General features: G+C 44.1%; 2 protein-coding genes across 3 annotated transcripts in view; both read right to left on the bottom strand.

Moving 5' to 3' along the window:
* The window catches only part of cemip (cell migration inducing hyaluronidase 1), a 108,344-nt gene extending 101,603 nt beyond the window's left edge, over positions 1 to 6,741 (bottom strand). For both annotated transcript variants that reach the window (XM_074666891.1, XM_074666892.1), the window contains exon 1: positions 6,581 to 6,741. The gene's annotated coding sequence lies outside the window, so the exon portion shown is untranslated. The remainder of the gene's footprint in view (positions 1 to 6,580) is intronic.
* Positions 6,742 to 11,995: 5,254 nt separating this feature from the next.
* On the bottom strand, positions 11,996 to 22,370 carry abhd17c (abhydrolase domain containing 17C, depalmitoylase). Its single transcript, XM_074665640.1, has 3 exons — positions 21,519 to 22,370; positions 18,954 to 19,133; positions 11,996 to 13,398 (listed from the first exon to the last, which is right to left on the bottom strand). The coding sequence occupies exons 1-3, from the start codon at positions 22,001 to 22,003 to the stop codon at positions 13,179 to 13,181; spliced, it is 885 nt and encodes a 294-aa protein (XP_074521741.1). The 5' UTR covers positions 22,004 to 22,370; the 3' UTR covers positions 11,996 to 13,178.
* Between the last annotated feature and the right edge of the window lie 424 nt (positions 22,371 to 22,794).

The following is a 22,794-nucleotide window of genomic DNA, read 5'->3' as shown; positions in this document are numbered from 1 at the left end:
TAAAATCCCTAGCAGCACCCCTGCCTGGGATAACCAAGGACTCTTTTAGATTTGTGTGTATGAGGCAAGAAATGTATGTTTTCCAAACTACACAGGTTTGTATACACTGGATTATTGAGACACCTGAGTCAGTGAAATACAGTTTATCTGGGATCCTGCCTACTGAGATAAGGTACTTAACCCAAAAGCAGTGTGAAACCCTACAGACATCCAATTAACGTTTGCAGCTCAGCTCCTGGATGCCTGACAAACGTCCAGAGGTAAAAACATGCACACAGACCACAGTCCCCCCTGACATAACGACAAGCAGGCAGGCTTGGAGCCTTAATACATGTGTAGCCTGACATTTATAAGTATGTTTTAGTTTAGGCATAAGCTTTATATCCTGGCTGTGTGTGGATTAATATGAATCCACTCCTTCTGGCCACCTTGATACTTTTAATCCTCTTTACACCAGCAAAGGTGGCAGAGAAGCAGCACTTTGACTTTTTCTAGTCCTCTAATCCAGCACCAGACTGATTTGGAGTTAATTAAGAAGTCTTGTTTTAAGACTCAGCTTCAAAAAATCTACCCTATTTGTTTTTTGTGAGTTGTTTTTTTTTTTTTCTTATTACAGGTAATAAACTTAAACATTTACGAAGGGCAGTTGAGCTAAAACTGTCGCTCACATAAGCGGAGAAGCTGGTTTTGAAAAAGTCTAAACCTCCAGACTTTCATTAACCCTCTGGCTCATAGTGTTGACTGCAGTGTTCAGCTAATTAAAGTCATTTTCTCCTCTATGCAGTGGTCTTTATGATGAAACTGCAAAGCAGCCTCTGGAGCACTCTCTGCTGCCCGACTTCATTGAACTTCATTCAGTGGTCAGTTGTTGTAACTGCAAGTAAATTTTCTCTGATTCCACGGTGTCCACAAGATGGACACATGTCCAACCCTGCTGGCATACCCTGTCAATCCTAAAGTGCCCAAGAGGCAAAACATCTCCGGTGGGATGGACTAGCTAGCCGTGCTAGCCCAGTGGCAGAGGGGCTGCCGGAGGGCAGAGTGGCATCGTGCTGTTCACTGACGTGGCTGATGAAGCTGACGCCGGCGCCACATTGGAGGAGCTTCGCCTGCTGTGGGCAGACAGGATCCAGGAGACAGAGACTGAACAGACTGCTGGGGAGGCTCAGTCCTGGACCCTGTGGAGGTGGGTTGGCTGGGCTGGAGAGTGGTGGACGGGATGTGGTCATCTATTTTCTTATGGACCTTTTTGCACTTTCTATACACTTTCTTACTTTTGTTTTCTTAAATGCTGCTGTGACTCCTGAATTTTCCCTCAGGGATAAATAAAGTATTTTCTATTCTTTCTATTCCTATTTCTATAAAAGAGCTCAGACAGTTTGGTTTGGACAGCAGTTTCATACTCTTTGGTGACGCCATTTTCCAAACAAACAGAAAGTCCTCTTCAGGAAGTGGACTGGAGATCTAAACACAGCAGGGTTATGGGTTGTTCTTTATATTAGCTGTTGCACAAATCAACAGACTGCAGTGTTTCTAGCTCCACCTTCTGGGGTTGGATTAAGTATGTTCAGCACCCCAACAGAAGGGTACCAAAAAGTGGGACAGTACAGGTTGGTAATTTGTGACTTGTCCCAGTTTTAATCAAAGGGAATGCCACAAAATGCATGCTGTTCTGAGATGAACTGAACCAAACTGCCAGGTAAAAACAGGGCTTAAGACGGGGGGTCTAACCAGGTACTCGCAAGGTGGGCCTAATAAGTGCCCAGTGAGTTCATGATGACCGAAGTTATTTCTGGCTGTTTTCAGTGTCAATGTTGATGATGTCACAGGTCCACTGTGAGTTATCCTGGACTCAGATGCTCCTGAAACCCATGAGCTAAAACAAACATCTAGAAAACTTGAAAGAATGTTGCTCTCCACCAAAACAGCTGAAAGTTGTTTACTCTCCAGTCTCAGTAAGTATAGGACAGCCCTGCAGCATGCTGGAGCCGCTTAATCCTCCTCCTCCTCCACCTCCTCCCCAACAGAAGAGAAGAGAGTAAAAACAAACACCTTTTCTGCACTTTAGCAGGGCCCACAGACGGCCGTGGCAGGATCAAGTCAGGAGACTCCCTCCACAACATGCCAGTTCAGGCTGACATGACTGAGAGCTGTAACAAAGACAGAGTAAACAACTTTCCTCTTCAAGGGGAATGGCTTTTAGATCAGGAGTAGCCAAACCCAGACCAGGAGCAGCAGATGGACCACATCAGATCAAGATGTGCGCAAAGCTTCAGTGAAAAAAAGGAATGTTATCCTCTTAAAGATGAAACTATGCACACCATGCCACTCACACACTCACTCACTCACACACACACACCAGTCCTCACAGAGGCTGTGGATGAAAGGTGAAGCCAGAGCACAGCAACACGTGTAATTCTTTATCCGGCTTCACACGTCAGGAGACAGCTCCATTACTCTCCTTCCACCCCAAACATGTCCTTTGCATCATCACTGCTGTAAGCCTGAAAAGATGCCATCCCTCTCCTCACTGCTCTTATTCACTCTGGCAGCCAGCATTATGTCATTACAGAAGATGAAAAGGAAACAGGAAGTAGCAGACACCCACATAGCATCATCCATCATTTATGCAAGTTTGTAAAAGAGCACCTGGATGTTCCACTGTACTATTGGCAAAATATTCAGAGGGCAGATGAAACCAGACTCGAGTTGTTTGGAAGGAACACTCAGTCTTCAGTGCTCCTCCAGCGTGTGGATGATAAATAAAGCAACCCCCAGAGGATCAGACTGATTCTTTCTCCTGTAGAGCCCTGTGCATTCCAAAACTCATGCATACTGATCATCATATCATCCACATAACTCAATATGAGCTGGATCTCCCTATGGCTGTGTCTCAATTCAGCGGCTGCAGCCTACGGAGACTGCAGAATGATCTCTAACTACAATAGGTGTTGTAGTATCCATGCAACTAAGCGGGAAAAGTGTCCAGTGATTGGACAGCGCTGTCACAACTGTAAGAAACTGAATCATTTCAAGAAATGCTGCAAGTCTAAACCCTGCAGCCAGTCTACCTTTAATAAAAGAACTACACCACACTCAGTACATGAAGTGGCAGTAGAAGAGCCGGTCACATGCAGCGAAGAGACATTTGATGTGGATGGCATTGACATCGATAAGAACATTAATAGTTCAAATCCTCAAAGAGACAAGAAAGATGAAGGATTTGTAACAGTTGGCATTCACATCAAGCCCACAGAAATGAAAGTGGATACAGGTGCAAAATGCAAAGTGATGTCACAGAAGACATTTGATAAAGAGGCAAATGGAGAACAACCTGTTAAACAGGGGAAAGCCACAAACCGTGTTGCTTATGGAGGCAGTAAAATAAAAACCAAGGGCATTGTCACTCTGTCCTGCAGCTCAAAGGAGCAGCACCATGCCTTACCCTTCTTCATTGTGGACAGAGATTTGCAGCCACTACTAGGATTTCTTGCTTGTGTTGACATGGGAATTGTAACACTGAGCCCAGATGTGCACCAGCTCACCATGGACACTAACACAGACTTTGCAAAAGAGATCCACACACACACACAGCACAGTGATTTGTTCAGTGAAGAGCTTGGAGATCCATCCATCCCATACTCCGTGACACTGGATCCCAAGATCCAGCCTGTAGTTCACCCAGCTCACCGCATTCCAGTTGCGATGCAAGAGAAAGTCAAAGCTGAACTTGACAGAACACAAAACATAGGTGTCGTAACACCAGTCACAGAGCCTATTGTTTGGGTCTTATCCATGGTAGCAGCACACAAAAAGTCAAACAAGAAATAAGATTGTGCATTATCCCAAAACACCTGCTACTATAACACCTCAAGCCCACCCCTTCACACCCCTGTCACAAGGTCAAGTCATCAGAATGCAAACCCCAAAAGGTTATGACCAGCTTGGGATCGTGAAGGACATCAGAAAAGAACTCGTTCCTAAATCTTCGAGTCCAGTGGAGCCAAATACAGGTGAAATCACTGTCATATTCTTCCTGTTGCAGAGCCGCCACCACCACAACTCGACCATGACGACTCAGAGCCCCACAACACAGACCCTTCTGAGACACACTGTGTTCCCCCGACTCCACAATCCCTGAGGCCAACAACTTCAACTACACCATGTTCATCCCCTGCAAGGCCACTGCACACACAGAGCCCCTGCAACAGCACAGCAAACTCACAATACGTGGCATTCAAAAAAAAAAAAGAGAGAGCGAGACAAGGAAAAAGAAAGTGTGATTTATCTAATACACTTGGTAGAGATGATATAATTTTGTTTGAAAAATAACAAGTTGTTCGTTACACATGTTGTTGATGATACAATGATTTGTTTTAGATCTGAAGACTGTTAAGTTTTTGAAAACAGAAAAGTTCTTTACAGAAATGTTCTAAAATGATAAAGTGCTATTTTGATTCTAGATAAGCCTAAAAGCTCAAAAGAAAAGACATAGATTATTTACTAAATGATTGTCTTGTCCTGTTAGAGCCACCGTAGTTGGTTGGTGTTGTATTTTGTTTGTGCAATCAGAGCTGGATGCCTGCCATGAGGTTTGTGTTCCCTCAGTTACGGCTAAATAATCAATGCTCAAGAGAATTTATCATCTCCTCACTTAACCTCTTTCTCAACGAGTTATCAAAGGCCATAAACAGCTATATACACCACTGCTCCAACGTATCTGTAGGCCAAAGTGACAAGAAGTAAACACTGTCAGTTTGGACCGTAGTTTAGTAGCTGGCTATATTTAGCAAAGCTAAACGTTAATGTTAACGTGAGAAAATCCTTGTTATGTCCTGCCAGTCATCTACCAATCAGAGCTAACGTAACCTCACTCTTCATTTTATTGATAGACTCTCAAGTTTGAACAGACCACTGCAGAATAACTGCTGACTGTGGGATAGAATGAACATAATCACAAACAGATTAGTCTTTAGCTCGTGCTCTATCACTCTCTCTTGTTTATCTTTTTTTCTGCTCTTCTGTCCTTTTTCTGTCTGACAGTTAGGCTCCTGTGTCAACCATCACTACAAAATTAATCACAGAAATAATTTTCAGCAGAGAAAAACACAGGCCCCTCTTCTCTCTAAAATGTGTCTGTCGGTGTGGTGTTCTCATAGATATTCCATAAATCAATCTGGTTCTGTTCAACCCGTTCAGGAGGCTAATTTAAAATAAGCTGTAACCAGTAATATTGGCGCAGATAATCTCATATCTAGAAGGGAGAGTTTTTAGAGATCATTTAAATACTCCTCACAGCCCCTTTAAGACCATCCATCCACCAACTGAAGCTCAACAAGAGGTGGTGATGCAACAGAATACATTCATCAGAAGAAAATACGCCTTCTGGAGCGGCCCAATCAGAGTCCTGACCTCCACCTGAACTGAGATGCTGTGGAGTGACCTCAAGAGAGGGATTTACACCAAACATCCTAAAAATACTGCTGAACTGAAAAAGTTTAGTCAAATCGAATTGTCCAAAACTCCTCCTGACCCCTGTGCAGGTCTGATCTGAGCTAAAGGAAAGGTCTGGTTGGGGTTAGAGCTCCAAAAGGAGGGTCGACCAGTTCTCAAATACAAGGGTTCACATACTTTTTCCACCCTGGAGTTTTTTTATTGAAAGAAAAAAAACATTAATTCCAGTTCAGTAAAATGTCAAAAAGAAATGAAAATGATGGAAGGGGAGAAAAACATGACCCCTGTATCTCTTAATGTCTTGATACATCCCTGATGTGTGAGGACCACACCACACATGCAGACGGATAATGGTCCACTAACCTAGTGGTAGAAGACTAAAATGCAGGTGCTGTTTCCATCTGGAGCCAAACATCTGCATCAAACTACAGCTGAACAGTGTGCATCCTCCTGAGAGCTGTGGACATGAGCAACCTGCACACTGATGCTTGAGCAGAATGCACATCTGATGAAATCCGACCGGCTCCAGAAAAACACAGCTTCATGTCTTTGTTCAAACCCACAACCTCAAACGCCTGAGTTATTTATAGGCCCTTCAGTCCATACACGTGGCTGTCTGTGCGCTGTGAAGCGGAGCTCCAGCACCATCTGCTGGTCAGCTCACACACAGCAGCTCACACTCAGCAGCTCTGCTCTCCACGGGGTTCGGGAGAAAATGCGCTTCTTGGCAATCACAGCCAAAGAAATGCTCCATCACTCACTCTCTCATTCCTGCGTGCACTTTCCACGGCAAGTACACAGTGTGCCGGACTCAGAGCTGTGGGGCGCACCGCACATGAGGACACTGTCCTTTCCACAGGAGTCGTGACAGGTCACCCTGCGTGCGTGTTTCCCTCCAGCTCACACTGGATCCACCAACAGCGGCACTCTGTCCGCTCTGCTCACATGAAGCCACATCCTGCAGGTCCAGCAGCCCAGCAGACCAGCGGGCTCAGAAAACACCGTCCTAGCCAGCACACCTGTGGCTCCAAGTGGACACATCACAGCCTGTGTTTCCCGCTCCGTGGGCACAACAGTACCAACAAACACTCAGCATACCCACGCCCCAGAGACCACGGAGACCTACCGAGCTGTTGCACGGAATCCACGTCCAGTTCTGGAGCTGGTGGTGCGCCTGGTTCGGAGGTTTGCATTGATGGAGGAGGTGCTGCCTATCTATCAGCCGGTAGATGCGCACACAGCCGATCCATGACTGCGCGCTCCGTGCAGCGCCGCCTCCATCCACTCCAGCTGGAGGGAAAAACACGCCTCCCAGTGTGTGTGTGTGTGTGTGTGTGTGTGTGTGTGTGTGTGTGTGTGTGTGTGTGTGTGTGTGTGTGTGTGTGTGTGTGTGTCAGAGGCGCAGAGAGGCTTCATGACTGACTTGAAGAGCAGAAAAAACAAAAACATAATCAATCAGCTGAGCTCCCAAAATAACGTCAGCATGGAGGCATGAGTCTGCCAGGACTGAAGAGTCCATGAGCAAATATAGTCCATCAGAGCAAAGTGATGGTGTGTTCCTTTCTGTCCGTAACAATCTGTTTCCAAGCTGCCCACGACCTCCAACCTTCCAACCACCATGTCCACGTTTTGTGCCATCATCCCATTAGTGAGTCTGGAGGCTTTTGAGCCTCACTTTGACAGGACAGAAAAAGAATACAATGCAATGACTAAACCGTGAGAAGCGTCTAGTTAATGTGGCGTTTCGAGCATCCACCCATTCATCCACTCACAGGCCTCCACCACAGAGCGGGGCTCTTGGTTTGGGAGCTAAGGTGTGGTTTAACCGTAGGCTTTAAAGATGACAATTTTAGGATTTAAATGTGGGCCACAGTCAGCGATGCTGCACACATCAGCTGCTCCAAACTGCCCTCATAAGTCTGGTTTCACATTGTCAAGACAGTCACCTGTACCACGCAGCACCCACTGACCATACAACTCAGTGAGGGTCAGTGTTTTTAAGATGAGGAGTTTTCTTCCAGATTGGCATTAAGCCTTTTGCTCGCTCTGCTTTCAGACACTGATCTCAACCTGCTCTGGTGAAGAATGAGTCTGAAACTGTCACATGAAACTAGAAAACTCTGAGGGAAAACATGAGTTTCTGAGAACAGAAATGCTCCTGTGCCCTTTTCCAGTCAAACATCCTGTTCTGCTGCCAATAAATACCAACATGTTTGCAATTGGTCATGAGCTGCAAATAAAGTACCCCAGATATCCTCGGTATGTTGCAGCAGCTCTGCAGCAGTCATCTGATCCTCCTCCCTCTGTGAACTTTGCTGTCGTATAATAATGTCGCCAGAATTCTTTGGCTCCAGACGGACAAAACTCATAATCACTGTGGCTGCTGCTGAGAGCTGTCAGTTAAAGCTAAACCAACAGAGCATTTTTTGGGGATTTGCTGGAATGACTGTCAGAGGACGGTCACAAAGTCTGCCATACATGTTCTGGTTTAAAGAAGTGGAAAAACTCTAGCCCACTCTAATTACAGGACTTCAGATCCTACCAGTGCCAGCCCTCACTGAGGGTACCAGCTAACCCCACATCAACACATCTGCAGCACAACCAAATGCCCAGGGCTGCTGGTCCCAACCTGACACCTGCATTTCACCTGCATAACCCAGCTTCCTGCTGTTTTTATTCTGGACAAGTTGGAGAAAGGAACTGAAAAATGTCATTATCTGGATTTGACTTTATCTCATTCTGTCAGAAAAAAGTGTGTCTGTGACCAGTGTATAGCTAATTTAAATATCAGCCATTTACCATTGCATCCTATGCAGTTTAGGTTTAGAACACATCACTCAACTGAGACAGCAATTTGCTATTTTAGTGAACAAATCAAATCTAGTCTTGACAGTGGAGGTGTTGTTGCTGTTTTCCTTGATTTCAAAAAAGCTTTTGATGCTGTAAATCATATTGTCTTGTCAAAATAGTCAAAGTTTAATTTCTCTGGCAAAGCACTGACATGGATGGAGTCATACTTGTGCTCAAGAAAATAGTGTACACGAATTAAAAAGAATAAAGTACAAGAATAAAGGACAAGTACAAAAATAAATAAAAAAATGTTCATGGTTCTTCATCTGTGAAGGAGAGTCCAGCATTTTAAGCTCTGCTTTGAGAAGGCGTATCTGAAGTTTTTCTCTGGTTTGCTGCAGTTTGGTCAGCTTGATTTGTTCCTCTGCCAGGATTATCTGAGCTTCTGCTCTTTCAGTTTCTCTATGTTTTTACTTTACCATACTTAAAGGCTTCATGTTAGCCTAACTAACTTTATTGACTTTATCACTGCAATGGTTAAACAAGTCAAGTGCAAAATACAAATAAAAGTATTGACACTAAATTCTTCAAATGTTGTATTATTTGACCAATTTTAAAGTTTTACTACATTTTCTTCCTGAAATCCACCTTGAAATCCTCCCCCCTGTTAGGGATCGGTATAATCCTGTTTTTTTTTTTTTTTTTTTTGGGGGGGGGGGGGGGCAAAGCAATCCAAATCCTATTGAAAAGTTCTGAACAACACAAACTGGAGGTTTGGTTTGGATTAGAGATAGGATTGGATTATGTCATCCAATCCAATTTTGAAATCCTTCTTTCCTTTTTGAACAACCCACTTCCAGAATTGAATACCTGATTGGAATACCTTTGAACTACTGGCTCCTGCAGTTTTTGTTTGGACATTTTCAAACTATTTGGACCAAACCAGATCACTTTTTATTCTGGAGAAATTGGTGCAGACTTGTGTGTTAAGCCTAATTATAACATAGAGACGAAAAAACTTGGATGTAATTTTATGCTCTAAAAAGTCAGAATGAGGGGTCAGCTGTTCAAAGGTTAGTATGTCGGATTTTGGTAATCGGACTGGATTAAATTCTGGAAATGGTTTTCCTCAAAATAAAAAAAAAAACACTTACAATGGCACCATGTTGGCTCTTCTACCTGTTGTTCTTTACAAAGCCCACATTATGATGTGCTGTCCCATTTAGACCACTGGTAATCTGGATTTGGTAATCTCAAAAACTGTGTATCCGGATCAGGGTGATCCAATCCAATGTTGCTCTGAAAAACCAGTCTAAAACTGAGGCAGATTACCTGATCCTGGATAGCAAGAAATGGGATTTCCAAATATGGATCATTTTGATCAGGATCAAATTCTTTAAAAAACTGACCCCTAGAGATGATGCTGCCGGTTCATAAATAAGGGATAAAGAGGGATAAAGTGAAACAGATTCTGAAGTGAAGATACAAATTAAACAGTAAAACTTTCTCTTCACAGAAATCTGAGAGTGTGTGTGGTGTGCCAAGTGCAGACAATAAGCTCACAGACAACAAGCTCACAGACACGTTTCCATGCAGCCTTTATTCCGTCATGAAAGCATTAAAACATACATTGTGCCGCTCGCTCACAGGATACTTTAACAATCAGTTCGACGGCATGTTTAAGGCTTCATTCATTTTGCACATTAACAAAGACTCTACAAGCTTCTGTTACCTTTATTAGTTTATCATGATTCCAGTGTTTATAATCAGTGAGACCAGACCGCCCTCTGTACAGGCTTTAATGTATACACAGAATGTTGAATCATAGCATTAAAAAGGGTTATCATATAAACCAGCTCCAGACAGTGTAAATCTATCAACAAGAGGACTTGAAAACTTTACAAACTTCAGTATCAAAACAACAACTAAAGAAAGTCCTTCATTTCCTTTAAAAAAGACGAGCCAGAGGAAATTAAGTGGGGACGTCTGTTACCCAAAAGACACGAGCTCGACATGAGCTATAATCAGAGAACATCAACAACCCATCAACAATTCACTTCACAGCAACACACTGATCAAACAACATGTCCAGCTGCTGAGCAAACGTCCCCAAACACTAGTTCTACTTCAGTCGTTACTTCTAGCAGCTACTTAGCAACAGTCTCCGGTCAGTGTGTGGCATCAAACCGTGACTTCAGGCTTTCAGGGGGCAAAGATACAGTTCATGAATGTCCTCAGAAGTTAAAACGTCAGCATTCAGCACTTCTCCAGGACTCTGTCTCTACTCTGTGGCTCTTTCAGAGACCTGTGAGCACAGCACTTGGTTTGATCTCCTTCCTCTCCGGGGCTGATGGAGGCATGACAGCAGTCAGGGTAAATTTGGTTTAATTAACTGGCTGTGGTTTCAGTTGGGCTCTCACAGTGATTGACTGATTGGTTCCTCCAGAGAATAGCAGCAGTGATGAGTCCTCCTGAGGAACATAAGGGCCCTGCTGTAGTCCACAGGACTGGGTGAAATGTCTGTAAACATAAGGCTTTATCTCCAGATATGATGAAGAAATGAAGTCAAACGGACCAAACAGCAGCAGGACACATGGCTCCTGGACGCATGAGTGAGGTGAACCCAGCCCTGATACCTGCTGCTCTCTCTTCTGGGCTCCTGTGGTTTCAGTCTGTATGGCACAGTTTACACATCAGGTCAGGATGATCTGTTTGAATCATTCAGATCAGATCTTAAACTAACAGATAGTGAATTTAGTTATACGCACAGGGACTGAAGTGGGTAGATACTATTCTCTCACGCTGTGGTCAGACTTCACTGTTTCACACAGAGCCAGACTGAGCAGACGGGTCCTCAGGATCTGTCTGCCCCAAAATTCATTTCATGTAAAGTGGAACAGTGAAAAAATACTAAGACTAGGTCTGGGTACTATCTTCAAATAATCTTCAAATAGTTACGAGAATATTGAATAAGCTCTTTTGCTTGAAATGCTCAGCCCTAGTACACACAGCTCAGATGTCCACCTCTGTTCCTGTGTGACTAAAAGGATAAGTTCTGCTTATACAGCTTTTACATTGTTTATAGAATGAAGTAGAACAAAATACTCACCCAGAAGGCTTTCCTGATCCAAGCAGTGCTTCAGGAGATATTTAGATCCAAAATGGTGCAGCGGACGTCCGTATAATGGGATCCATCGGGGCATAGACAGCGCCGCTCCTAAAACTGCATTAATCATCCAAAAACTCGTGTTTTTCACCAATATTCCATCATGGTCCGCTCTGGGTTAGTCCTCTGCTGCAGTCTGTGTCAGACAGTGCTGTGTGGCTGTACTGACCTCTGAACTGACAAAGACTTTGTTTGTGTTTGCTCCTCAAAGAAAGGAGTCACCTCTCCAGAGAGTACTGCACATGCAAGGAGGGGCAAATGTAGTACTCTCTGGAGAGCTGACTCCTTTCTTTGAGGGGCAAACGTAAACAAAGTCTTTGTCAGTTCAGGGGTCATTACAGCCACACAGCGCTGTCTGGAGTGACACAGACTGCAGCAGAAGACTAACCCGGAGCGGACCATGATGGAATATTGGTGAAAAACATGAGTTTTTGGACGATTAATGTAGTTTTAGGAGCGGCGCTGTCTATGCCCCGATGGATCCCATTATACGGACGCCCGCTGCACGATTTTGGATCTAAATATCTCCTGAAGCACTGCTTGGATCAGGAAAGCCTTCTGGGTGAGTATTTTGTTCTACTCCATTCTATGAACAATGTAAAAGCTGTATAAACCAAACTTATCCTTTAAACAGTAAAGGAGAACTTCATCACCTGCAAACCGTTCAGACCACCTGACCTTAGATTCAGCTGGCCAGCAGTAGCAGCAGCATCGATGCACTTTTTACCAGTGTTTGGTGAGTGACAGCAGCAACTTTTGAAAGCACAAGTCTGTAAAAAGAGGGGGTTGGAGACTTCCCACGTGGTTCCAGCAAAGACTGAGAAAAGCTTACATTACGATTCATCACTCACTAAGACTTCCTGTTGGTCTATCTAAACTGGTCTTAATGTCAGGCGGTCGTTACCATCTTATTACATCCTACTACGGTTACTACTACTACTACGGTTTGATGGTGGCATTTTCTGAAGGGTAATTGAAGGTGGGCCAACAATCTCCCTGAATTTCTATTATCAGCAGTTTGAGTTTTTAGTTTGTTCTATGGTTGGAGCCTCGCATGAGAGAGGAACAGGCATCAGGGCAACAAAAATCACACTGCCCAGGTGTGCAGAGCGGCACCTGGGTTCACATCTCTGTCACAAACACATTTAGATTTCTTTACCTGAATTAAAACAATTAAACATGGAATGATAAAACAAATAAACAGTCACATTTCCAAATAAATACCTGAAGATATCTGCACGTTAAGAGTGCAGCTGTTAGATCAACCCTGCAAGTTCACTTACAATTACAGAAAAGTTAAAAAAAAAAAAAAAAGGAGTTTGCATCTTGAACAGCAAAATGGATTCATCCTTCATGGTTAAAATAAGGAGGGAAAAAAAGTGAGTTTAAAAATGAAAGGAGGGTCTGTTGGAACAACAGGAAGAAGAAGTGACAGGCTGAAGTCTTTAGTGACACACACCAAAGAGGAAAGGCTGGAGAGGGGGATAGATGGAGGTGGAGAGTGGAGGGCTAACAGTCTCCAGGCCGAGGTTGTGGATCCACCATAAGAGAAGCAGCCAGGCTTCAGAGACACTACAGGTTACACCTTTACCTTCTTCACATCACATCTGTCAACTTGCATCACACCCTCATATGGCTCAGGGGAGAGGGAAGGACCAGGAGGACCTGTTAACTCAAGTCATGCCCAGATGCTAAGAGAGGAACTCAAAGATGATGAAGAGATGGCTTCATAGGACTGATGGATCCTGGCCTCAGGGCTGGCCTCCCCTCAGGACGTGGGAAGCTCAAAGGAGATAAACTGCTTCAGTCTCTCCAGGTACTGGGCGTACAGTTCGATGTCGTTGTGGCCCGCCCCCTCCACCCAGAGGGGCTCCACGGCACGGGGGCAGCGCTCGTACATCGCCAGGCCATGGGAGAAGTCTATCACCTCGTCTTCTGTCCCATGGATCACCAGCACTGGGGACGCAACCTTGGACACTTTGTCTATACTGTGGAGGTGAAAGAGACAGCAGAGAATCATCAATAACAATGCTTCATTTGTAGAAACAAGTTTCCAAAGTAAGCCGTGTAAGGCAGAAAACTAGAGATCACTCTTTAAAAATGAACCCCCGCAAAATTCAAGTCCTAGAGGGCAGTCTCATGATCATATTCAGAAACTGAGTATTACTGCATTGAATGCATCACTATATGAAATTTTCCCCGGATGTCTGTAACATCAAAAGTAATCCCCAGAAGGTTTTCCTGATCCAAGCAGTGCTTCGGGAGATATTTAGATACAAAATCGTGCAGCGGACGTCCGTATAATGGAATCCATCGGGGCATAGACAGCGCCGCTCCTAAAACTGCATTAATCGTCGAAAAAAACTCGTGTTTTTCACCAATATTCCATCATGGTCCGCTCCAGGTTAGTCCTCTGCTGCAGTCTGTGTCACTCCAGACGGCGCTGTGTGGCTGTACTGACCTCTGAACTGACAAAAACTTTGTTTACGCTTGCCCCTCAAAGAAAGGAGGAAGTGGAGTCAGCTCTTCAGAGAGTACTGCGCATGCGTGGAGGGGCAAACGTAAACAAAGTCTTCGTCAGTTCAGAGGTCAGTACAGCCACACAGCGCTGTCTGGAGTGACACAGACTGCAGCAGAGGACTAACCAGGAGCGGACCATGATGGAATATTGGTGAAAAACATGAGTTTTTGGATGATTAATGCAGTTTTAGGAGTGGCGCTGTCTATGCCCCGATGGATCCCATTATACGGACGTCTGCTGCACGATTTTGTATCTAAATATCTCCCGAAGCACTGCTTGGATCAGGAAAGCCTTCTGGGTGAGTATTTTGTTCTACTTCATTCTATAAACAATGTAAAAGCTGTATTAACCAAACTTATCCTTTAAGTGACACAGGGAATAAATACTGAACACATGAAGAAAGGGAGGACAAGAGAAACTGAAATCTGTCAACATTCAGGAAGCAATCCTGCCCTCATCGGTGCAAACCAATATCAGCTGCTTTGCCCCAAAGTAAGGGTCAACAAAAAAGGTTTCCGATGACCACCAACCAACTCCTGGCCAGTGTGACAGACATGAAAGAGCCCTCTTAGAACTAGGGATGCACCAATCCAACTTTTCTGGCCCTGATACCGATACTTGGGCTCTGGGTATCCACCAATACCGATCTGATACCAGTGTTAAATAATAACCTGCATGCTTTACTGTGGGAGAAGGCTGGTAATGTTTTGAGTAAAGGCAAAAAATGAGTAGGTGTTGATTGTAGGGATGTTCTGATACCGAATATCGAATGGGGCCGATTTTGGCATTTTTTTTAAGTATCAGTGATTGGGAATTCTAGCCGTGCCTCTCAACCGATCATTCAAGTTAGCTGTCATAAAGCCAAAATTGCTGCTGAACGCCAATGTGTGAGTAGAACCGAGCGCTATAATTGCGCCCAACCTCATAAAGTTGATCTGAAAATGATAGAATAAGATATGGTAGCGTGACGTGGAACAGCAGCCACACTGAGATTTATTACACAATACATGCACAACTAGATACATTACTGCAATAATATCTGCTTTACAGCACCCTGCAGTAACTCTATGGGGACAAACGGCTCAAAGGGTGAAAACAAACACGGTCAAGTCTGTTAGCTTAGCTCTAACAACTCCATGGCTTCTGTGTCAGCAGTGTGAAAATACATCAAACTAGCAGTAAGACAGTCCAACAGCCACATCTATGCTCTGCAATCTTTTCAAGAAGCGTTCAGTTCGACCAAAACATCCCAGAACGTCACCCAACATAGTTCACTTACAGAGGAAAGGCTGCACTGCTGTTTGTGAGCTTTCACAGAATAGATAAATATCCAGAGAGAGAGGACGACAGTGCCCAGAAAACTCTGAGAAGAAGGTGGGACACAGGCTTATGCCATCTCAGTTATCCACAGTATGTCCCTCCACTCAGACACTTGGTTTAACAGCTTGCTTCAGTGAAGCTGTACAGCACAGTCCATAGTAACATGTGAGGATGTGATGATGGTGTGATCAGTTTGACAACAGAAGTTTGTCTGGTGTCTCTGCTGAGCCTCGCAACACACGAGATTGCTCCCTTGCCATGTATAGTTCAGGTCAGCTGATATCATAATCTGGTTTGTAGCAAAATAATTATTTCCATGAAAGGGGAAAAACATGTGATAGTCCTGATGGTGTCTGATATATACGTTTGAAGTCTCTAACCGTCTTTGGAGAGTTGCGTTCAGGGCAGCCTCTGATTTTAGCATGCTGTACTACATGCATACAAGTCGTCCACTGTTCAGGGTTTGCTGAAAGCTGTAAGAAGGGTGGCAACACCACAAACATGTTCCACCACCTAAAGCTGAAACACACAGCAGAATACAACCAGACTATGAAGACACATGAGGAGGACACGAAAGCTACGTTGTCATCGGTAGATTTTTTTGCCTCAAGCCGAACATCCGAACCCGATATCAGCTTTACCCCTAACTCGCACATAAGGCGTGAGCGCCATGCAGCGCAGATCCACGGATTTTGGGCACATGCCAATTCATACTGGACGCATCTCTGGAGCGCAGCACAGCCCAGGGCAGCGCCCATAGCAGCTGGATACCTGAGATTACACGATCACAGGAGAACCATGCAGGAATCCCACCCATGACAACGTACTTTCATGGTAATTAATTCGTATGTTACACTCATATGGCCCTCCCAAAACTTCAGCACCTCCAGTCCATGCCTTCTCCTTTCTGTTGGTCTTATAGAAAGAATGTGCTGTGTCTAATAGAATTATGAAGTTTTTTACCTGTAAGATTAACTTTTCCTCCTCCAAAACTTCAAATTTCCTCTGGATCTGACTTACTTACTGTGTTTGCGTTTCAAGCTTGTGTAGTAGTAGTAAATGATTGGTAAAGTGGCTTCCATACTGTGTGTGCAACAAAAACGCTGTTATTCAGAAGCAGCAAGCACTGATAATAAGTTGTTTGTTTTCTCTCACTTGGCTTCACAGAAGGAAAAACATCTGATGGAAGAGCTCCTATCCAACTGAGAATCTACAGAGGGGACAAGACTTATGGAAACCCCCAAATCCTTCAAGATTTGCTGTGGGGAAATGGGCAAAACTCACACCTGAGCTGTGCATGAGACAGGTTTCTGAACACAGGAGACGTCTCAGAGCTGTCACTACCAACAAAAGCTTTTCTCTAAGTGTTGAATATGTTTCAGCAGGTGTTTCCGGTACTTTTACACACAGCTCATGAAAATTTCACGTCATAAGACCCATCGAATAAAAATTCATATTTATGAGTGAAAATGTTGATGCGTTCAATACTAATTTCCCCACAAGTTCCAGAGGAGCCTGGCCCTGTGAATTTGAAATGTCTTCAGTTCCAGATTACAAACCTGATCATGTCCTCGTGTGAAAAAAACAACGTAAACATTATTATTTTAAATCCACGCTTGCCACTCACAAGATGAGTGTCTTTGCCTTAAACAATCTTAAAAACTGTGTGAGAGCACACATGAGGACAGTACAAGCTCCAGAACACAAACACACCCAATAACTGCTTGCGACTGCTGGACCACACAATTAAAGTTTGTGGTGATGATATTGCTGTGGCCATTCCACAGACATAAGGTCTGTCAGAAACGTGTGCGATGTAACGTGACTTCAGAAGATAAACAAACATGAAGGATGGTCAGCTGTTCTGGGGTGTTTTCTGTTTCTCAGCAAAATAAAAAACAAAATGACAGAAAGACTCTGACTGAGCTGGCCTTATTTTTCTATGTTCCACGTGTTTACATATTTACACTCCCTGACATGTTTTTTTAAAAGTGATTTTTTGGGCTTTTATGCCTTTAATCAGATGTTATGTTGATGAGCTGTAAAAGTACACAACATTCAATTCATCTGCTCCTCACAACGGTTGGAACGTCTGAGGCAGCCCAACCATGTGTTTTTGGTATACCTGAAAACCTCAGATTAATCTAGAATATTCATCACTGCCCTGATGGGTCTGCTCCTTCTCCCTGCTCCACACAGAGGCATTATTCCGGGTTGCAGACAGAAATGGTGCCTCTCTCTTTTAAGTGTGGACATTAATTATCCTTGTGATGGGTGTTGTGCCTGACTTACTGTAGCACAAAGAGATTAGTCTCCAAACAGCTACACCATGTGGCCACTAGAGGACACAAAGGATTTGGTTTGGACTACACTTTCCTGGGCTACACTTCCCAGCATGCTGAGATTTGGTTTTACCCTAAAGCCCCGTTCCCACCATGTGATTCAGTTTGGTTCGTCTCGGTACAGCACACATTTAATGGCATTTTCACTGATTAATCCCAGGACAGATCCCCAAATAATCCAGACAAACCATCCCACTTTTTGGGGCTTCCGTTGGGGTGCCAGGCCACCAATCCAATCCAAGAAGGTGGAGCTACAACACTACAGTCTGTTGATTGGTGAAAAAAATGGTCACTCCCTGTGCGACAGCGGCTGCTGTATTCCTCCTGGTGACCCAAAGCCTTCTCTCAAAAAAAAGCTTGATTGTCTTTGTAACAAAGAGCCACATGCCAGTGCAGGTGGAGGCGTTTTCCTTCTTCATTTGGTTTATTAACAGGGTACCCTGTGTCGCGCTGCAGTGGACATGCTATTACGTAGCTGACACAGCTATTATCACCCGGATTACACACTGCCTATCATGAGGGGGCGTGGTTGGCTGTGTAAACACAAACAGGATCAGGTTTAAATGATAAGTTCGCTTTATACAGCTTTTACATTGTTTATAGAATGAAGAAGAACAAAATACTCACCCAGAAGGCTTTCCTGATCGAAGCAGTGCTTCGGGAGATATTTAGATCCAAAATCGTGCAGCGGACGTCCGTATAATGGGATCCATTGGGGCATAGACAGCGTCGCTCCTAAAACTGCATTAATCATCCAAAAACTCATGTTTTTCACCAATATTCCATCATGGTCCACTCTGGGTTAGTGCTCTGCTGCAGTCTGTGTCACTCCAGACAGCGCTGTGTGGCTGTACTGACCTCTGAACTGACAAAGACTTTGTTTACATTTCCCCCTCAAAGAAAGGAGTAAGCCTTCCAGAGAGTACTGCGCATGAGCAGAGGGGCAAACGAAAACAAAGTCTTCGTCAGTTCAGAGGTCATTACAGCCACACAGCGCTGTCTGGAGTGACACAGACTGCAGCAGAGGACTAACCCAGAGCGGACCATGATGGAATATTGGTGAAAAACATGAGTTTTTGGACGATTCATGCAGTTTTAGGAGTGGCGCTGTCTATCCCCCAATGGATCCCATTATACGGACGTCCACTGCATGATTTTGGATCTAAATATCTCCCAAAGCACTGCTTCGATCAGGAAAGCCTTCTGGGTGAGTATTTTGTTCTACTTCATTCTATAAACAATGTAAAAGCTGTATTAACTGAACTTATCCTTTAACCGATCCAACTTGTACCAAACTGATCTAAACTGGATTGCTAGGTGGGAACAAGGCTTTAGAGTTTGTCTGTTAAGTGATGCATACCTTGGGAAAGCATCGAAGCAATACGTCTTCCTTGTGCTCGGGAAGGCCACCCGGAGCCCTGACATTAGTGGTGAGTGGAGAATGACAGCAGCACATTCGTAGCGAGAAGCCAGGTCGATGGTGGGAACCGTGCCGATGCTTTGACCATACAGGATGATGTTCTCAGGTGTTACACCATACCTGTGAAACCACACAGACAAGCCAGAGTCATTTATCATAAAAAAAAAAAAACACAACACTGTGGAATAACTCCAAATCAACTAATGATGAGGTGACTGAAGCATTTTAAACACTTCAACATCAGGAGGTGAATGCTTACACGGCTGTCAGAGAGTTTCTGTGAGTGTGAGTGAATTTCATCTGTCAGACATTACACTCAAAGCGGCGTAACTCTCAGAGTGAGTGTTTGTGTTGAGAGAGAGTTTAAAAAGCAATTATTTTCCAATTAAAAATTTGTTTCAAAAAAGTGTAAAAAACATGTGACTTTGGGTGATAAATTGAAAATTTCTTGAAAGATTTTGAGTCTTTACAGTGTTCACACAAAAATGATGATCCCTGCTGTTTGGAAGCACATTAGGCTTCAGCGCTATTTGATATTTTATCCTTTATTGACCTGTCAGGTAAAGTTAAGAATTGCTCAGTTAGCTCTATTATGTTTTGTTCCATCTTGCTTCACTCTTCACTCTGTCTTTTACAGGTTTAATAAGCTGACATGTAAATGATGTAATCACCCAATTTGCATAACAAGTCATTTGCATGTAACAGTCGTGGACGCTGAAGGAGAGAGGAATAACATCATGGGAGGGACAGAAAACGTGTAACACACTGTTAATGTGTTTAGAACTACAAATGAACTTTTTGTTTGGTTGATTTTTTTTTTTCTGGTGTAAAAATATTGATCCTCCTCCACTATTACGCAGTCTTCTGCGCTGTCACTCTGGCCACAGAAGCTGTGCCATACTCTACCTGCCTGTGTATTAGGGCTGCACGATTATCGCAATCGCAATCGCAATCGCAATGTCAGCACACGCAATTACGTAATCGCAAAAGAGGATATCGCAATCGCAATCGCAATGTCAGCACATGCAATTCAGTTTTTTCTCCATGATAACCAAGCAAGCCTGTAGACTCATCATGACACAACTTTTTTTATTAAATCGCAAGCACAACCGCAATCGCAATATTGTCCACCTAATCGCAAATCGCACCTTTTCCCCAAATCGTGCAGCTCTACTGTGTATTGAGACGCAGAACACACTGCTACAACTTTAGAGACTTTCAGGCTCACTTTAAGTTGTTTTGGTCTGACACAGCCCTCCAACATCCCTGCAATTGTTTAAAACAACTGTCGAGAGGAGCGGTCACAGCGCTCATACGTCATTGATCATTCGTCATTTCTGTGTTTGTGCACGTGCATGAAGTGTACTGCGCAGAAGCAAGGGGAGAGGAGAAGTGAGTCTTGCAGTCAAAATGGCCAAACAAACTGGACTTTGAAGACTTTGAGCGGGTTCAGATAGCCAGTGTGACCATGCCCTGAGAGACTGCTGAGACGTCAGTCTGTGACGGTCTGTGAGTGATTTTGGAAAGGGGAAGGGCTTAGCACACGCCCCACTTTGAGCTGCAGATCAATGCGCTTTCAGGTCAGTTTCCAAACTCCAGAAAAGAAGCTCGATTTGTCGCTGGTCAGTTTTTTGGGAAAAAAAAGGCACTAGAAGGGTCTGTCAAGTCACATGTAGTGTCAGTCCGCAACATCAAAAGTAAAGCATACTTTGATCTTTTAAGATTAAACAATTTCTCGAGGCAGAGAAAATTCCTCGCTCATTTTTTGTAATCAAGTTACTTGAATTATTTGAGGAACTCTTTCAGCCCTAAACCCATGCAGAAGCCTGTGGGTGCACCCTGACATGCACCTCCTCCAAAATATAACCATGCATCAAAATGACACCAACTGCAAGCTCTGTGATTGGTCCACTAAGTCAGATTGTGCTTTTTAAATTTGACAGCATTTCAGAGTGGCTGTGCTTCAGCCAAACGTTTCATCTCCTCTGTCCTCTCCTCACTGGTTGCTGTTTGAGCAACATGTTTCACCTTAAATAGAAAACAACACACACTCAGATCTGCTATGAAACAGAAGATGTGAATGGACTGGAGGCTCTATCAGAAAATCACTGAGATGACACTGCCCTCTTGTGTGACGCCTGTAAAACTTGACAAACAGGTGTTTTTTGCTTTTTATGCTCATGTCTGGGGGGTTCTGTTTGGGTTCTGTGGGAGTAGGGTCGCAAAACTGAAACTTAGAGGACTTGGTGGAAGGGCACACCAGATGTGGAGTCTGCGCCTTAACTTGACTCAACAAAGGGAACTTAAACAGGTGTGGGTGAATGTATTAAATTGAGAAAAAGAACTATCTCCTGCATGATCCTCTGTGTGTTTACACACCTGTGTATAACCTAAAATCTTTATTTATTTATTTATTTATTTACAGATGACGTGGGATCTGGATCGTGGCTGGGGGAGGGGGCTATGATAGTCATGGCTGCATCAGTACCAACAGATCCCACTCACTTGTTCCTGAGCACCTGCCAGGCCGCCTCGATGTCTGCGTACAGGTTCTTCTCGGAGGGCTTTCCGGTGCTGACACCGTAGCCCGAGTAGTCGTAGGAGAACACGTTACAGTTGATCCTGGACCCAAGGCCAATGTAGAAACTGCACATCTGTCCTAAGTCAACGGCGTTCCCGTGGGAGAACAGCAGCGTGTACCGACTGTTAGGGGCACAACGCACAAACATGCATCCCACCCGGTTCCCCCGGCTGCTCCTGGTGCTGATAACCTCCACCGCATCCAGTTCCCTCTGGGAGTACTGCCAGTCCGCCCGCTCTGTTAGGTGTAAGCTGGTCACTCCGTTGGCATCTGTGTGTAGAGAGTATGTGGGCTCCGGGGGGGGGAAGGCTAGCTTGGCCGCGATGCGGCTGGGACAGGGTGGACAACAGAAGAGCCAGCACAGCTCGCCGAGAGAAAACCCATTCATCCTGGCTCCTTCTTCTGGCATTGAAGCACAGGCCTGGCAGGTTATTTATCGCTACTGAATAGAGAAACAAGTCTTTTGGATTTGGGTTCCGTTCATTTCCGAGCTCAGACTTTGAATGATGGTCTAACAGGAGGTGGATCCGGCTCCGGTCTCTGTGTGGTTAGCTGACAACGAGCTCTGAGGTCATGAAGTCCAGAATAACCGAAAAACAAACACCGACATTCACAAAGTTAACAGCACGGACAGAGGAGACGCGAGCCGGAGGAGAAACCTTCGGTTTACCACACTCTACCTCTCAACGGCAGCTGCTGAAACGCAGACCGAGAGCCGCCATTACGACTGCATCGTCTTCCGGTACGTGCTCTGTTTCTTCTTCGTTGGTTATTTCATGTTGTCACAACACGTCAGCACACCCTACAGGTTTTCAGCAAACCCACGGTCTGAAGCAAACCCTCCTTAGCCCGTTTTAAAAATGAAATAAAAAATTATAAAGTATCCTTAAAGATACTATCGGAAGACAGCCAGTCATAATATAATCTATAGGAAACCATGTCAGAGTCTCTTAATCTTTAAATTATAATCCTGTGTATTGTAAATGTGCGTAAAACTTCTTAGTTTAATCATTAACCCCCATTATTTTATTTTATTTTATTATTTTAATTGACTTTTATTTTATTCTATTTTATTCTGTTTTCATTTTATTCTGTAAGCTTGTTGTGTTTCAGATGTAAGCTAAGTTTATGTGAATGGAAATGTGAGTTTGTTCTTTTTCTTACAATGTTAATTGAAATATGGAATAAAGGATGAAAAAA

The sequence above is a fragment of the Halichoeres trimaculatus genome, unplaced genomic scaffold (assembly GCF_033239565.1).
Source record: "Halichoeres trimaculatus isolate MK-OKI-2021-1 unplaced genomic scaffold, fHalTri1.1 fHalTri1_scaffold_3, whole genome shotgun sequence".
NCBI classification, from domain to species: Eukaryota; Metazoa; Chordata; class Actinopteri; order Labriformes; family Labridae; genus Halichoeres; species Halichoeres trimaculatus.
The sequence above is the reverse complement of the archived record's forward strand: the minus strand, read 5'-3'. Positions and strand labels throughout refer to the sequence as shown.